At 37.8% G+C, this 18,529-nt stretch overlaps 1 protein-coding gene across 5 annotated transcripts in view; it reads left to right on the top strand.

Moving 5' to 3' along the window:
• Positions 1–6,994, top strand: part of CHID1 (chitinase domain containing 1) — a 118,554-nt gene extending 111,560 nt beyond the window's left edge. For 3 of the 5 annotated variants that reach the window (XM_005509072.3, XM_021296683.2, XM_065066061.1), the window contains 3 exons: positions 1,343–1,423; positions 4,580–4,622; positions 6,731–6,994. In XM_005509072.3, coding sequence (XP_005509129.2) covers positions 1,343–1,423; positions 4,580–4,622; positions 6,731–6,829 — 223 coding nt within the window. In that variant the 3' untranslated portion in view covers positions 6,830–6,994. Of the gene's footprint in view, positions 1–1,342; positions 1,424–4,579; positions 4,623–6,730 lie in introns of those variants that run through there. The other 2 variants (XM_065066062.1, XR_010473265.1) reach the window with 2 other exon arrangements.
• Positions 6,995–18,529: the final 11,535 nt, after the last annotated feature.

Here is an 18,529-nt window from a genome sequence, read left to right as displayed (position 1 = left end):
GGGAGAAAGGGAAATAAATTCTCTGTGCCTGGTCATGATGGGTTCTCATTAAATGTGGTGCATCCTTGAACAGCTTTAAAATAATAATATACCTTATTAATAATACGCTATAGTAATTGCTTCAAGTTGCATTTCTAATTTTAAAGCTTTTTCATATGTATGTTTAACTGTGTTGAGATTTTTAACAAGTGAAATTAGGTTTCCCATCTAAAGTCATAGTTTTTAGGGTCAATGTTTAGTGCTAAAGTTAGGTTATGGTTAGACTCCATGATCCTGAGGGTCTCTTCCAACTGAAACCATTCTATGATTCAGGAATAAAACCACATATCAGGATGTCTTGGCTGGTAATTCTTGTTTTCTGGGCTGCAACATCTCGGTACCATGTTCTATATGAGCTAGATCAGCCACCTTATGTCTAGTCAGGAAAGTCATCAGCAGAGTTGAGTTCAGCCTTCTTGCAGGCCAAAGATGCAGGTTAAAAAGATGCAGAAGAGACAGAGAAACATGTGATAGAGACTTCTCTTATTTCTGTGACACTCATGTGGCCCCTATCATTGGGAGTAGCTTGCCATCTTCTGGTCTTCTTACACGAGGCAGCAAGCAGCTTTGTTTCCGTTGTGCAGTCAGAAATGCAGACACAAGGAGACACTGTCTCTAAATAGGGACAATGCTGTGAAATAACCGAGAACATGAACTTACAGCTTACTAACTATTCCACACCAGCTGACTGTGCAGTTTTTTGGGTACAAGTAATATTCTGTCCTCACTTTGTGTCAAGTATGTATGAGGTAGGTCATCCCACATTCAAAATTTCCATAAATAATGGCAAGGAAGTAGTGGTGGAGAAAATTAATATGCAGAGTTACTTGGCAGTAACTTTTCCTTGAAAACAAGCTGGTTTTTAATTTTATTTTTAGAAGATTAATTAAGCCCCTTTAATAGAAGAACTTTTCTCATCACATAATAATTGCTTATAATTAAGAATTGCATTGGTTGGCCTTGGAGGACACAATTAGGTACAGGCAAGGGATGACTTGAGTTCCTGTACTTTGGCATATTGGAATTAGGCTGTAGAAATATTGAAGCATTGCCTTCACTTGCTTTTATGGATTTGTCATTTGATGAAAATTAATTGATTCATTGCTTTAAAAAAGAAGTGTCAAAAAATGCAAACATGGTGAATTGTAATGTGGCTGAGGAAATTAATTATCAGCAAGAAGATGTTTTTGATACAGTGTTCAATCTAAACATGGTAAAACTGCATTTTCAAAATCTTCTGCAATGTAATTTCCTAAGCGCTTTTTAGAAAAGCTAATTCCATATCTGTGTTTTTAATTTGTAGGTACATTGAAACGTTGAAGGAGCACAAACCAAAAATTGTGTGGGATGAACAAATTGCTGAACACTACTTTGAATACAAAAAGTGAGTTACATTTATTAGCTTACCATTCTGCAAATATTTTTGGCCATGGCCCAGTACACAATGAATTATCAGTTAACTGTTGTATGCAACTGAATTCAGCAAATGGAATTTTTACTGTTTGTGATCCATATATCAACACTGAACTGCAGCATAAAAGAATGCTTCAGGCAAGAGAAGTAAATCAGAGAAGGATTAATGAAATAACATAAGCTAAAACAATCTTTAGGAGAGAAGTCTGGTGAGTCGTATCTTTAGAATTATCCATCAAAATTATTTCCTGAGTGTCAGTTAATCAGACACTCAGAGATTAGTACTGTGAGCTGTTGGGTGATTACCAATGACTTGGCCAAAAACAGTTCTTGGAAAAATCTGTGGTATAAAAGTCCTAGTGACAAGATTGGTCAATCAACAGACTTCCACTGAAGACTGTAGAGAACTGTAATGAGAATCATATCAAGTGACTTCCAGATAAAGTTTTTAAAAGGACTATGAGCGTGAAGGGAAGGGGTGATTGTCCTCCCTTTTTATCAAGAGATGATAAAAGGATTCCTGACGCTAGGAAAAATCCATTTGAAACAGATTTTTAAAAAAATAACAACGTCTTATTAAGCCTCAGTGATTATTTGCTGTTTTTTGTGCAAATATACAAAAATGTGGTAAAATTATACAAACAAAATCTTATTACTTCTACAAAACTATGTGTTGTATATTAATGCATGAGACACCACTGAAAAGAAGAGCAGAACACATTTTAGAGTGCTCTAAGAAAAAAACAAAACAACAAAACAGAATTATTTTGTCATTTCCAAAATATCGTATTGTTTTATGTAATTTTAAATATTGAAACAAACAAAACCCAAACCAGTCAAACAAAGGAAACACACACACACACAAAACAAAGGAAAATACCCAAAAAAACAACATGAAAACAAAATTAACCCAAAGCAAAAAATGTCCTACTTTTATATTTTCAGTTTAATTTTCAAGGTTTCTTTCAGCCTGTAATTTTCTCCTGACTTCTCAGCAACATCTCTTTATCAGAAAAAAATTATTTACCTGTTGGTCAACAGTGTTTTAATATCTTTCCTCTGTTTAAATGAAAGGACTGGGATATGTTTTCCTTTATAATTAATTCTTCGGTATCCTGTTGCAAAATTACTTTGTGCTAAACAATTACCAAGTTTTTCATGTTAATTAAAGAGGCAAAATCAGAAGCTTTGTTTTACTCATCTTAATGCACAATCCAATTGGAGACACGATAGCCGCTGGATGAAAACTTGCTCTCAGAAAAGTAAATCTGAGGGCTCTGTTTGAATGGCATGCTTCTGGGATTAATTTCTGAGACTCATTTCCTAAATGCTTCCTTGCAAGCTGAACATGTGGGAAAGGGATAGCTTGTCCCTAGTACTACATCATTTGCCTTTGAAAGCCGGTGTTTGAAGATTCTTATTTATAGATTCTTATTTGTGGGCTTCCTGGAAGACCTTTTGATGCATAAAGCACACTGGATCTGAAAATCACTCTAAATCTCACCTGCTGTGCTGTGCTTGGCAGGCTGCCATGCGGCTCAGCATGTCTGCTGTGGTTCAGCTGGCTGCAGGGGTGGGTTATTTAAGGGAACTCTTTTTCAGTTACCACTTTGCTTTGCAAAGGTTCAGTTACATTGGATGGAGATGGCAGCCAGGCCTAAAATAGGCTTCACTGGTAAAGCATCTCACCTGGAAATCTCACATGTCTGCAGTTGCTAAAAAATCAAATCATGAATCTTTAAGCAAAACACAGCTAATGACTTCCATGTAGCTGGCAGAAACAGTTACAGAAGTCAGTTGTCTCCAAGTGCTTGTCCCAGTGCATTTTACAGGTAGTATGCATTTACATAATTTGGGTGATTTTAGGAGCAGTGCCTAATAGGTCTGTCCATGCACTCTGCATTTCCTTCTAGCTTAACTGGTAAAGTGGTGTTGTGAGACCACTTGTAACTCATCCTTCTCATTATCAGGGATTTAAAATGCAGCCTTGGCATTTGTGCCCAGTGTAGCTTGCCCTGGCTGTATATTTTATACTACTAGCATTTAATTTAACCCAAAAGACAGTAATTTGGGTAATGGGGGAAAGTCTTTCACAGTTGCTTTCGACAAACATCTTCATCACTTTCAGATGCACATTTAGCAGATGAAATTGTCTTTTACTGTCTGACAGTTTTATAATCCAGTTGCAACAAGATATCTCAATGTGTTTACTTACAGCCAGTATCAAACCATCTCTGTTGTGAGATCTCTTATTTGATCCTCTATTTTCACTGTCAACCTTTTCACCTCTTTTAAGAGTTGTCCTCCTTAAAGGCCACTTTTATGGGTAAATAAGTATCTTGTCTCACTCTGCCTGTATTGTATTTCATTGTAACCTGTTCTTGGATGAAGTGTTAGTCCCAAAGAAGTTTGGGACTTTTGCTATGCAAAGATTCCCCTAGCAGGTCTTGGACTCTATACTGTCATGTTTTGAACTTTCTAACTTTCCAGCTGCTATCATTGTCAAAGCCTATTTGAAGTAGAGTGATTTTGTCGGGAGGACCTTTCTGACAAATATTCCTATAACTGATACCTGCAGGACAGTAACATGGTTAAGTACTTGACTTTTAGATATGTTGAGTACCTTTTCTTAATGCTTTTTCTTTTCGCGCCACTTTGGATTTATGTTCTTATAGTAGAAAAGAAGCAGAAGTTCTTATATTCAGGGGAAAAGGAAGAGAAGTAGAGAAGATTTTGGCCCTGCCCTGCCCTCAGTAGATAAAGTAGCCAGAGTGCAAGTATGGAATCAGTGGAAGTTGATAGCAAAAGTGTCTGATTTCAGAGACAGAGTGCCTCAGCTTTCAGAGAAAAATGAATACTAGGTAAGAAATCTCAAAGATATGAGCTACTAAATGGCAAGTAGTCCCCATCTTTCATATGGGTGTATTAATGCTCATGTGCTAAACATACTAGCTTATCTTATTTTTTATAGAAATAACTTCTTCAAAATAAAATCAGTAGTTTTCTTACTGACTTTGTTTTCTCTTAGTGGGAAGGAATAAAACTGGTTTTGAATTCTAACCTCGGCTAGAAATCCTGTGGGAATCTGTCAGAGCTATTGTAACTATTTGGTTTTCCTGTTTTGCAGAAATAAAGGAGGAAAACATGCTGTCTTCTACCCAACACTGAAGGTAGGTACCACTTTTTCATGTCAGAGGGCTGCAAGAGGAAGGAGATGTTTACTTGAGTTGTTGCATTATTAAGCCACTTCAGAAAATGTTGAACTAGGTTTAGGCTTTTGTGAAATAAGTTTACTCTTGTGTAGTTGTTATGATTCAAAGCCTGTACAAGAAGATTGTTTTTACTATTTCATGCATAATGGGGTTTTGGGATCTTTGAAGATTAGCCATGTCTAGAGATAAAACACATCAGGGCAAACCAGTCCTTAGAGAGGATCTGTTCAAGTGCATAGTTCATGTGCTAACAGACATGCTGATTGTCAGACAAGAGATGGAAGAAATTTTCCCTCTGATCAGGTTGGCTGGAACTTTTGCCTTCCTCCTTAATGGGGTCCTGATTCTCCCTGTTGGCCTGCATCACCCTATTTTCTTCAGTTCTGTTTCCCTTGAACATAATCTAGTGTTTTGAAAACTTAAGCATTTGGCCTTACTAAAGTCATTTGGCAGGACATACAGTTTGTGTCTACACAATAGTCTGCAACACACCAGAATACAGAATAAAATGGTTACCTGCAGCCTTAGTTGCTATGGAGCTGTCTTTAGATTTTCTCAAATTAAGCTACAGGTAATATTTTAAGCCTCTGCTGGCTTTTAATATTGGAATGGAATTGCTTCTGTAGTGAAAGTACTTCATGTTTACAGAGAACAGAGACATTTTATATGGTTAAACTTGTGTGAATTGATCCAAGGCTCTGTTTTTCTGAACAGCATTGTTATCTTCAGCTCCATTAGTACAAGGATTGTTCCCTTCATTAATCTAATATTTGTGGAAGTACTAGCATATATGGGATATTAATTACCATGTCTAATTATCTTCTTGCTAGTAGTATCCCTCTTAGAGTGTTAGAAAGTTTCAGCGCAAACCTTGCAGAGAAAAGATAGATTGTGCTGAGTGTTGTTATGCTACGTTCTTTGACCTTCTAGAAGGATTTCACCCTGCTGTTGTCAGTACTAACCGGGTTAAGAACACTCACTCCTGTACATTTCTTTCATTACTTCTTCTCTAACAGCTACTCAGCTGTGGTGGTTGGTAAATTTGTGGAAGGAGGTTTTCTTTCCAATTTCAATAAGCTTGTAATGAAATATTTTGAGATTTTTATGCTGGGGCAAATCAAAGAGTTGTTCACATAGTGGTGATCAAGATGTTCAGGGAACACTTAATTTTATTACACCATGATAACTGTGTTTCTTCCCGTTTTTAATGTTATAATCACTGCCAGGTTGCTCAAAATTGGTTTGTTCATTAGTTCAAAGCAGTCATGAATGTCACACCCAGTGGATCTGTTAATATTGCTTTGGTACTTCATTCTGTTTTCCGTGAAAATTAGTTTTAAACACATCCTTAGTGTAAGCAGTTTTAACATTGCAATACTGCACTTTAAAGTAAGAAAACCTGAAAGTAACAGATTGAAAAATAATTATTTTTATTGTCTGAACCAAAAGAAGTGCAGAATGTGAACTGTGGCATTGAAGCAATGTCACAGTTCACATTCTGCACTTCTTTCTTGTAAACCAATGGCTAAACTAACTCTAAATCAGGGACTGCAGCTTAAATAGGAATACTTTTAAATATTAGTCTCCCAAACTCTCTTTAAAATAGAATTGTTAATGAAAAATGTGATTCTGTCCTGGAAGAAGGCAAGGGTAGGTAAGAGATCTTGATGGCATTTGCTAAGTTGTTCTAATTGTCTTCACTGATAAAGTTTTATTTTACCCCTGAGACATTTCTGGGAAGAGTTAGAATTCCTATACATTGTGAAATGATAGCCTAAATTAGAATAGTCCTTTGCATAGTTCATAAATCTGATTTATTTCTGTGGCATTTTGTCTGTTTAGCTGGTTATGTTTTATTAGGCCATTGAATTAACTGGTGCAATTAAGTGTCCCTTACTGAATGATTGCTTGCTAACCAGAGAGTAATTGAAATACAGACTAGTTTTTTCAATATCTGATTCAAGGATAGATGTTTTAAAAAATCTGATATGGCATGAAGAGATGGCAGCATGGAGTGTCCAGTGTCTCTGACTAAAAAGTGATTGCTTTATGTGTCTTTGTTTTAGTCCATCCAGTTGCGCTTAGAGCTTGCAAAAGAATTGGGCACTGGAATATCCGTCTGGGAACTGGGACAAGGCCTGGACTATTTTTATGACCTGCTTTAAAATAAGAAGTGATCTGGGAAAGACTTTATTTGCTTTACTGAGACTTCACCTTCAATTAACCTGGTTATCCTGGAGAGGTGATTTTTAAAACATTTTCTGTAATTTATACCGTATCTGTAATAAACTTCCATTTTTCCAATAAAGAACCTTGTCTGATTTGCTGCACAGATGTGATTGTTGGTATCTGATAAAATTCAGCAGGAAAAAAAACCAAACCAAAACAGAAATTTTTGTTTAAGCTCCTTAATTCAGCATCATTGGACACAGACAAGCATAGCTGGAATGGCATCAGAGTTGGACGTGTTTTCTGAAATGTTTTCTACAAGAAATAAAATGTACAAGTTGATGCCATCTGATCAGAGTTTAAGACAGAGACCTCTCAAACAGTTGCTGGTAATAACCAAAGTAAATGAACAAATAAATCCATCAGATTATGTCCAGCAAATTTAATATCTGCTGGACTCTCTGCAGATCTCTCTTGCTCTCTTCTGATAAGGTAAGTCAAAATGTAAGGGGGGAGACCAATTAAATATCTTTCCCTCAAACTGGTTGAAAATCAAGCATTGACAAGCTAAGCTTTAGCTCTGTTTATTTTTTTTTCATGTTAGTAAATTCCTGCAGTGGTTTAAAGTCACAGTAATTTCAATTTATGCCTTGTTTCTAAATTGATTTTGTTACAGGAGAGGCTCTGTGATTTCTGTCTTCTGCTTAGGCTGGTTAGTGTCTCAGTTTACAGTATTTAGCACTAGTGCATGATGCATTAGTGGTTAGTTTGTGGGAACTATAATGTTTAGTGCCAAAGGCTATAATGGTAATGATTGATTACATGGATAGCCCCAACAGACAGAGCCCCAGAGCAAATCTGACAACTGCTTGACTTAAGCAGGTGCTGTGAATGTGATCGGCATCTTTGTGCACGAAGCTGTCATTCTTTAGCCATACACACGGTTGCTTTCGTATCCACAATACGGAGTCTTTATTGAACCCAAACGCTGTAACAACCCAAACAAACCCAAAAAATTGTGTCTCTGCTTTTTTGTTTTACAATATTTTTGTTTGTAGAAATACACAAGCTTTAGTGCAGTTTCTTCTAAGGAACTAAGGGGTGCTGGGAATTTGATGAGGTTATCATTGGTCACCAGCAGAGACTCAGGCAATAACTCTGTACTCCCACTGGTGTTCTTGCCACTTAGAGTTGTCACAAAGACAACTGCACTCCTCTGTTTGCATCCACTCTTCCTAGTAATTAATCTCAGTGGGGAATTTATCTGCCCCTGCTGTTTCCAGCAGAATAAATCCCACTGTAATCCACCACTGATTAAAGAACTATTGATCTTCACCTCTGTGATTTAGTTCTGGCATCTCTTGACTTCTCACATTGCAGGTATCCAGCAGGGTTTACTAATCAGGCTTCTTTCTTCCATACCATTAGTAGTAAGACAATTTGCTGTGTGAATCCTTGTGTTCAATTAACTTGAACTTTCTAGTTTGTTCAAAAGCAATTTAAAGTCACTCTGGCAATGGTATCTAGAATAGCACAAGAATTAAATTATGTTGCACTGATTTTCTACTTTCAGTGGCACTACTGAACCAGAATGTCTCAGAAAAAAAGAGTCTGTAAGAAATGGAAGGGGTTGTGATCTGAAATGTCATCCATAGGTAGCTTTCAAAACAGGGTGTGGAGAACACAAGAATATTGAATTTTAGCTTTTTGTTTCCTGATACATGTATTTTATCATGGTTATCATGGTTTTCGTGATTTTTTTTTATATTCTGTGATGATTCTTCTCTATGAAATTCAAGATTCCTGTTTGCGAGTCCACCTATGTGTCTTTTCCATTCTTAGAGACAGAATGAATACCTCTGTGTGTCAAAAAGATCAAACTAAGCCTTGCTGTATCATTAAAAATAAATAACAGATGAGAAGTACCTTGTGATTTTGAGCTATCTGTGGTATATAGGTACTTGAGACCAAGGATGTTGCCATTTGTCTCTAAAGGCAAAACATGTGGGTTGCTTTAGAAATAATACTCCAAAACAAACAAAGTTGCCGTAATTCTTTATTGTTAAATTCTCTGTTTAAAAAAAAAAAAAAAAAATGAGCAGCAGAAGGCATGGGAGTTCCAGGATGAATTAAGTTTGGCTTCTAATGGATTGGTCTTGTGTTTATTTTTTCGGTGCATGAATGTCAGGTTGTCTTTTCTTAGATATCTCAGAATCCACAAAGCGGTGTGCCATCAATGAGCCACCAGGAAAACAGGTTTCTTTTGAAATCTGCACCTCACTGTGAGTATGAAAAGATGACACAGGAGGGAGATGCTGGTATGAAAGTGGGTTTTACAGAGCATCTGTTTTTATGACTTTCCCTCAGACAAATGGGGAGAACTGAGTGAAGGGCAGAAGATGGGTGGGAGTGCTGGAGTAGCACTCTTGTAAGGACCATGGCAGGTGACATTCGTTCTATCATTTCAAAAAGAACAGAAAATGCTTTTTCTTATAATGCAAAGAAACCAAAAGCCAAACAAACAAACAAAAACAACAAACAAAACCCCAACATGTGTGCTTTGTAATCTAGTTCTGTTGCAAGAAAATTTTCTGTATATTAAGGTAAGATCCCAGGTGCTGTTAATGTAAAGGTATCTTTTAGGTACCTGATGCTAAGTGGAATTTTTTCCAAGTGATCTTTGTTCTTGTGTTTCCCCATGTTTTACTTTTTGGGTGTTAGACTCATGCAGTGTTAAGATAAATACATTTTTCTTTTTATGCACTCACCAAGAAAAAGAAATAGCAGTTGATTCTGTTGCAGCTGGCCTTTGATACAAAGCTAGTATTTTTATCATCAGTTATTGTTCCATGCATCATTTTAATAGTTAGCAAAGGTGTTTTTGCATCTATATACAAGTAAGTATCTTATCAAGACAAAAAAGAGGACTTATCTGACTGCTTGCAGGATCGTATGGGCTGTGCTCCTCGGATAACACCATCGCATCTTATCTCAGGAAATGTGTCTCTTGTGGTAAGTGTATCTCTCTTCAAAACCAGAGCTGTGATGGAGGCTTTGTAATCATAAACAGTTTTAACAGAGAACTGTGGAAAATAAATTGTTTAGCTTGTCTCATTGTGAGATGCTACTTCTTTAAGGAAAATTGTTTTGGTACCTTGTTTTATAGTTCCTTTTTATTATCATATGTAGGTGTTAAACTCCAGAATTAACTGTAACTTCCAGGTAAGAAAGTTGGGAATGAAAGTGAAGAAGTAAGGTAGACCAAAGGATGACAGTAGGAAAACAGCTTCTTTAACTGCTTCTTAGATATAAAGAATTGTTGAGTGAGTTGTAACAATTTAGTGGTGTTTAAGGGCTTGGGTGAAAAGATAAACTTTTATGTTTCTACTGTGAGCTACTAGCAATAATTATTTTAAAGAGTGGGTGTGGTGTTTTGTCCATACTTCATAGGAACTGTAATTACAGTCTCTCCTGAATTTGGGGCATGTCTTTTGAAGTTTACTGTTTTGATTAATAGACAATGCAACTGTTTGACATCAGTTAAACAAATGGCAGCACAAAGCAGATGGATTCTACCTCTGCAGCTTGAAGAACCTGTATGTAGCTATTTCCTGAAAATCCCATTCCCTCAGTGGTCTCTTTTTTCATGTAGTAAGTGCAAATTAACTAAGCCTGAATTGGTGTTTTGTAGTCTACCAGGCAATCACTTTGATGCTCTGTCTTGCGGAAAAATGTATCTTCTCTTTAGAAAAAAAAAATCTTTAATCTGAAAAGTAACTGGAATAGAATTTGATTAACACTGCTTATTCAAAAAGTTGCAAAAACAAACAACACTTATTAGCATTTGAGATTAAAAACTGAAATATGCCTTTATAAGTATTCCGTTGGAACAAGAACATGATAAAAATGTTATTTTGCAAAAAAAAAAAAGTGGATGAATGGAATCTAAGACTCAAAATTGGAACCAATTAGTCATTTTACATACCTACTAATATCAGTTACCTTTTCTGGATACATTTTAATGTTTATTTTGTTACAATGTAACTTAAAAATTATTTTAGAAAAAATACTGTAGAAAGACCTATATGGTATGTTTCTTACAAGCTCTTAATGAAATAAGCTCTTATTCTGACTTCCAACACATTATAACTAATTCTCCACTCAACTGCTGAGACCAAAGCAGAGGGGCACTTTTGAGTTGTCTTCATGCAGCACATAGATTATAATATTTTAATCTACCCGTTGTGTGGAGTTTATATAAGGTAAAATTTAGCAATTTTCTAGTGTGGGAAGGCAAAACATAAAATAAACTAAAAAGCTGCCCCTCTGTGTATGAATTCTCAGCTGGCTGCCCAGATGGGAGTAGAACTTAATCACAGGGCACTACCTTGCCCACCTGTTTTTTTGAAGGGTAATGAAGCACTGAAAACATTCAGTGTAGATAAGAAGCATATTGACTTTCTAAAGACTTCCTAACTGTCCTGATTTCATTTACCACAAACCGCTAATCACAACAGACATACCTGTGGTGTCAGAAGAGCACAGAGCCTTCCATTTCTAGATTGCATGCCATGTGTTTTTAGCATAAGTGACTGGCAGGATTGTTGCATTTTTCTGTCGATCCAGGCACAGTGTCTTGGAGCAGGGCTATCTAGTGTCCCAGCTCTGTTGTTCCTGTTATGCATTTGGCTGCAGCAGGGATTGCCTGGGTGATGTACTGTACCTTTCTCAAAGGTCAGTGTGCATGGAATAGAAGTCAGAAATTATGGTGTTTCACTATTTTCCTCCAATATGTAAAGTCTGTACATTATGGATGGTCATTCTACTCAAAAGTTAAGGTTGAATTTAGTTTTTCTTTGTTTATTGCATACATTTGGAAGTGTTAAAGCAACTGAGAAAAACCTTACAGACATAACTATTTTTCACTAAACATTATTTTTCTGTTCTTCCTTATGATCTGCATTTAGGAATAGTCTAGGTAGGTCTTTTGATATATTTTGCTTAGTTTTCTTCCAGTGCACCAGTGCAGAGCATATACTTCACTATATGCTTTCTTTGCTTGCAGTTGTAGAGGATGGGACTGTGATTCAAAAACAGCCAGCAGGCAGTTACTGCCCGATGTGGGAAGTTATTTAGGACCATGTATATCCATTTTCATTCAATCTTGAATGTTTCTTCTCTGGTTTTTCAGGTGAACTCGTGTGGGCCAGAAGAGTTATGTTGCTGTGGATTATTTGGCTGTGATTGCAGATTTTAACAGCCTTTTTGTGTTTGCCTTTATTCCTTTTCGGGCTGAACAAAATAAACGCTCTGAGCAGACACGCTTGTGTACCATGAGTGGATGAAGGCCCAGCAGTAGCAGCATCAGCGTTCTGGTGCTGTGGAGGTCACAGGTAAGATGCACGCGAGTATTGTGTGACCACACAGAGAGAGTAATTTATGTTATTTGCGAAGCTGGCTGTCCCTATAGTTACTACACTGATATTGTGGTAGGGTGGCAAAGCTCTGCTTCGAGCAGCAACCTCTGGGCTGATTTCCCCCTTGTATGTAAGGGGTGTTTCGGTTATTGTGATGGGTCCCTTTGTGTAAAGAAAGTAGTTGTGTTATTTTTGCTCTGCTCTTTCATGTTCTTATGTGAAAAACCTCTGTGCTAATAATCTTTTTCATTTTGCTCTCATTAAAACAACTGATAAATCTGGATAAGTGAAAGCCAAAGTGCCTTTGCTTTGCACTGGAGCTGGAGCTAGTGATGAACCTGGTGGAGGCATTTGGAATAATGAATGCAGACCTGTTCTGCTGATGCAAGTAGACAAAGTTTCCTCATAAATGGCAAACACCCTTCTTTGCAAATATAATGTATTGTCTCATGTTGCAACTGTAGATACAACTTAAAATCAGTCCATTTTTTTTTTTTTAATCTAGGTACCTTGCTGCTATTCATTACCTGAAATTAACATAAGAAAATGTTGTATTCAATTATGCCTTTAGAATCACAGCACTAAGTGGTTGTCTGCTGTATCAGGCCCTTGCATGCTGCTTCTGATTTTTACCTCCTATCTTTATGTCAAAATTAAATTGCTTTTGCTGTTAGCTTGGAATTGTTTTAGATTGACTTTCTCTGTCAAACACTGGCCAGAATTTTAAATTCCATCTAACTCCACCTTTCTTCATTCACGTCAACCCTGAAATTGTGGTTGACATAAGGATGCAGTTGCATGTGGCTGAGCTCATGTCTTGAAAGCCCAGTTTAGAAGTTCATTGACTGTTTTAAAGCACTGAGGCGTAAATTATACATTTAGTATTTGCTTTAGGATTTGAGATTACTGCCTTTGATACAAGAGCAGATGGGCAATAATTTTTAAGAGTTCTAGTTTTTACTGAACCATTTTGTTCAGTTGTTTTAATAAGAGAATTTAAAAACATATAAATAAGTGTCAGGGAGAGTATTTGTCATCCCCAGAGTGAATACTTTCCTGTTCTCTATAATATGGAGTGCTTAAACCTCGGCATGGGTAATATCCCCGTTTTGTTTTCAGATTTCACCCCAACAAAGGAACTGTATTCAAAAAAATGTACTTTCTCATTTTCTTCCTCTTGTAGGAGCAGCAGAGAACTAGACTTAACAAAACAACCCCCAGACCCTTGTGTTCTTGAGATCATCCCTGTGCATCTTTGAGCCTTGTCTGTCTTGGAGCCAAGGAATATGAAATATTTTGGCAGAGTCAGTGCTGTATCCTTGGCATATACATTTGTAAAAACTAAGGTTACTGTTCTGATGGCTTCTCCCTGTGCTTTTTGGAAGAGAATCAAGTTATTGAGTGAATTTTGGAAATAACAATATGAATATTATAAATACTCATTGCCTTCCCAGGTATGCATATTGGTGTATAATTTGAATTTCAATTCTGTGCAGTATTTAAACTCATTTATCATATTTACGAGAAGCCTTTTCTCTCTCCCTCTCAGAAGCCTTTGGTTGTTAGGGACAATAACTGCATTTTAAAAAACAGGTAGGCTTCCCAGAGTACAGAGTTAGAAGAGGACAGTGTTCCAAAGGGCACACAGCCTCAGACCTGGAAGAGAAAGGATGAATGGGAAACAAAAGAGAAAATTACTTTTTCAGTGTTGGGTAGTAAGTCTGTCACAAAGTCAGTTTGGAGCCAAGGTTTCTGACTCTCCCATCACCTGCTGGCCAGACCCTGCTGCTGAGTCATCAGAAACCAGAACAGGCCACAGCAAAGCAGGGTGCCTTCCTCCTGACACTGTGCGCATCTTCTCAAAATCATTTGCTGCAGAACAGTCTCTTGACGACAAGTTGGGGTTGTGTGCCTGCCAAAGTGAACAGAGCACGCCGCAGTTCTGAGCGATACCATGAGGAATCACAAGTCCGTCCCTCCTCTCTCCAGCATAGCTCAGCGGAAAAATTACTTTTCTTCTAGATATGGAGACAAGTAACTCTACAAAGCATAAGGTAAATAGTAATTGCACAGCATGCAATCAGGTGGAGGAATTAACTGCTGCAGTAAGTCTAAAAGCTACAAATGGTAGCTGGACCTTTAAAAGGCCTGAATATTTTCCTAGTCGTGATATCCCTGATTATGCACTTGAAAGGAAGAATAGTAGTGTTTTAGTCCTCCTGCCGTTAGCTAAATGGTTACTTCTATAGGGCAGCTTCTCTCCAACTCAACCCCCCCAATATTTGAACATTTTTCACAACACCTTGTTATTTTTGTCATTTTCTGCACGTTACCAGGGTAAGTTGGAAGACAAACAAACAAACAAACAAAAAAGGATCTGCAGTGGATCACGTTTGCATGGCTAATCTTGTGCTTTTTAATAATGCTTGCACATGCATTGCAGGGGGCATTCTTTTCTCCTTTGACAGTGACTGTGTGGTCTCTGTCTGTGATGTCTGAGTCAAACTGCTGCTCAGCTTTCATTTCCAAGCTGTTTTCTTTGTAAGTGAAAGTATTTCTTTTGCTGGCTTTCAAGTGCTGTTGGTGTTCAGGCACCATCACTGCTTAAAGATTCCACAGGCCCGTTTTGCCACTGACTTGCGTGTCTGGGATCCCACTTGTTTTCTAGGGATTTTTGTTGTTTATAATTAAAACAGAATTTAGCAGTGCAGCTGCAGCTTGATTGCAGCTCTCTTAATGAATCTCAAATGAAAACATAATCGTGCTTCATCTCCTGCAGTTGTGTTGACTCAGTGAGAATGAGAGGAATCAAAAGCAGCAGTAATGCCTTTTCCCCATCCTGCCCATCCTGCAGAAAATTTAAAACGATTATTTGGAAGGGCAGAGTAGATGGTTCTGAATGATGAAAAGGAGAACACTTCTGAGAACAGAGCTATGCTGTGAAGTTGTATAGCTCAGACAGTTTTTACTAATAATGCTACTTTTGTAATAATACCCCTTTGCTTTTTAAGGTTTTTCCACTGGCAGCATCAAATAACTCACTTGGGGCTTTTCTGGAAGTAAAAGGTTGCATCTGAAAGAATTCTAATTTCAGAGCAAACCCAAAATATTGCAAGCTTCGCTTAGTCAGCAGCATTGTACAGTGCAGGTGTCAGGCACTTAAATTTGGGCAGCTTTTTCATTATGATGGAGAGATGTCACCCAGACTGACTGCAGCCACTGACAAAGCAGAAGGATAACAGCGTGAGTCACTGCACGTGTGAATGTTTTTGAATTTCTGATAGTATTGGAGTGGTCTGGAAATGCAGCACTGAAAGTGAGCAGCACCCATTAAGTCCTCTGAGTTCTCTAATGGCATCTCTCCATCCAGTGCTTTTCTTTCACTGTAAAGCTTTGCTTTCTGTCATACAGTAAAAATTGTGATGCTCAGCTGAAAGGCAGGAATTCCTAAGTAGCCCCTTGAATGTGAATCACCCTGAAGAAAGATGTGTAGTTTAGTTTCAAAATTATCTGTGTCCTGCGAAGTGTCTTGTCCTTTTTCCGTTACTACTGGCATAGAATGGTTCCAGTTGGAAGAGACATTCAATGATCATCGAGTCCAACTGCCTGATCACTATTGAAGATGCGCATCAGAAGTTATCTAGGAAAGTGAAGCTGAGGTTAATTATTTGCACAAAATTAAAGATCCCTACAGTGCTGTGTTGAATTGCATTTAAAAGTACACCTGTTTTTGAGTCCCCATTATGGCCTGTGTCCCATATATGGTCTATCTTAAAATGTCAATTAGGTGTCAGTGCATCTGTGTGCAGGATCTTGGTCTGAGGACTGGTAATGCTTTGGAGAATAAATCCCTTTATTTCCAGTACTTGGAACTGGCTGGTAAAATGTGCATTCAAAATAATGGCTATTCTGTACTTAATTTGAACTATTCTAGCTCATTTCTATTGATGTTAAATTGAACTTTAAGAATGAAGAAGGACAAGGATAGAAATTAAATTATTATGAGATAGGTCTGCCAAGCTTTATTCTAGGGCACACAGAATTTATGGCAAGACAAACTTGGCTTACCTATCAAGACAGGAGATTATAAATTAATTTATTTAGAAAGAAGATGAAATGCTTATTTTTATTTAATGTCTGATGGATTGTTCTGCACATTATCAGAATAATTACTTCCTGTGCTTACTTAAGAAACACATTATTTTTCTTTAAACTATTTTGCACCTCAAGTGTTTTGTCCATTAAAATGAGTCTGGTTTGTTTTGTTAATTCTGCATAAGGAAGCATTTGTAAACATGTATAGTGAATATTTCTAAAGACTGTTCTAATAAAATAGGTGTTCAAGTATGGAATAAAGCATGAACGAACTAAGCTAGTTCACACACAAAAGTAATTGATAAGTGGTGATCAGTTTTATTACCAAATGTGCAGTTGTTTCAAGGACTGCCCTGCATGTCTTACAACATCATTTGAATATTGTTTGTTTGTTTCAAACTAGTCACTTTGCAGACTTACCATTTCCTGGTATGGTCATGTGGGTCGTTAGGGGAAAAAAGACAAAGATTGCTCAGTTTCTGGTAAATTTAGAAGCCATATTCCTCTGGGCTCTTGTGAAGGGCCGTGCTTTGCAGTAATCCAGGACAGTTTTAGAAATTTAAATCTGAGGTACTGACATTCTTATAAGTAAAAAGCTTGGGGAAGGAGAAGAGTACACTGAAGGTGTATATCACTGAATTGAATTTTGAAAATATAGGAGTTAAAGCATGGGTTATGTGTGTGTGAATGATACTAAATGCTGTGATTGTTGTAATCCCCTTTTAATAAAGGGATTGACTTGCAGTACAAAATGACTTACATAATTCTGCATGCTGTATTATCCCTTCCAAGGGTTTTGAAGCCTTATGTGTTTTCTAGCCCTCAGTACCTCCTTACTCTATTGAAGTACCTGAAGAACTTGTTTTTATGAAATGTTAATCATGGTCCTCAAACACAAATAATGAAGTACTTTGTTCCATACTGATGGGTCTATACATGACATGGGTCAGGGGAAACACAAGGCAGAACCTCAGCTAAACCTCTAGCAAAATGCATCCAAAGGGTAACTTTGCATTTTGAGATCTGACAACATTATGGAAAATTTTTGGGAGTGTATTGGTTTTGCAGCTGCTCTCTTGAGTCCACATGTAAGAAGTGTAATGGGAATGGCAGCACCCACGTGCTACACATGTCACAGTGCTGTCACCTAGCACGGAGCAGGGCAGTGTGTCTCTACCAGTCTGTGCTGAGGTGGTCCCTGTTACAGGCATGGTGGAAGAACCTTGGACAACTGTCTGGTATTTTGCTGTGTCATGTTTTACGTCAGCACTAAATCCAATAGTCCAGTTTTGATTATTCCCTGGGTTTGCATGTGTACACACAGACTCTAAGCTCCTTATCTCTTTCATCTTTTGGCAATATCCAGGTTTACCAGTGGGGGTGTTAATGCCTGTCTGACCATTGTTTGACATCTGAGCCTCTCTGGAGTCTAGAAAGGGAAATTAAAGTTTATATATCTGTTCGCAGAGAAGCTGCTGCACCTCTGATTCCTGGCAGAGGAGTTTCAGCATGCCCGCTCACAGGGGAACAGTGATGCTGTGCAGAGAGGAACGGACCTGGCTGCAGTAGAAAGCTTGGGTTGGAGGGAAGGGCACTGAGTAAGAAAGCAAAAGAATTATCTAATCAGAGAAGGTCTTAGTGCCTCAGATACAACGAGACACAGTCCTCATGAGTTCACAGGGCTGCTTCAGGGGGCAGCAGGACTGCTTGCACTACAGATCTCTGCTGATCTGTCGAAGAGGCCAGCGGGATTTTAGCAGTCTTGTGGGTACTCCCTGACCCCTGCCCACAGGAGAGCTCCCAAACAGAACACCCATTTGCTGCTGTTTTCCTTGTGACCATCTGTCTTACTGTTGGGTCCAGTGGAATGCCTTAACAGTAGGAAAAGCTAAAAATCTCAGCTAAAAGCCTTCCTGGTTTCACCTACTCCAACAGCTGAAATACAAGAGGAAAGTAATCCATCTGGCTAGATGCCCCACCTTCCCTATTAGGTAGAAAATGATTTTTCAGAAAATCTTGATTTGGATACATATCCAGCTTATGCGTTCTAGTTAACCTAAATTTTAGGCAAAATCTGTCTTGGCTGAATGCTTTTAAAAAATAATATGGTGGAAAGTAGCAGAGATCCAATATCAGAAATGTTGCTGGTCCTGCTAATTTTAACCATCTGCTTGTCTGTCTGTC

The sequence above is a fragment of the Columba livia genome, chromosome 5 (genome assembly GCF_036013475.1).
Source record: "Columba livia isolate bColLiv1 breed racing homer chromosome 5, bColLiv1.pat.W.v2, whole genome shotgun sequence".
In the NCBI taxonomy this organism is placed as follows: domain Eukaryota; kingdom Metazoa; phylum Chordata; class Aves; order Columbiformes; family Columbidae; genus Columba; species Columba livia.
The sequence above is the reverse complement of the archived record's forward strand: the minus strand, read 5'-3'. Positions and strand labels throughout refer to the sequence as shown.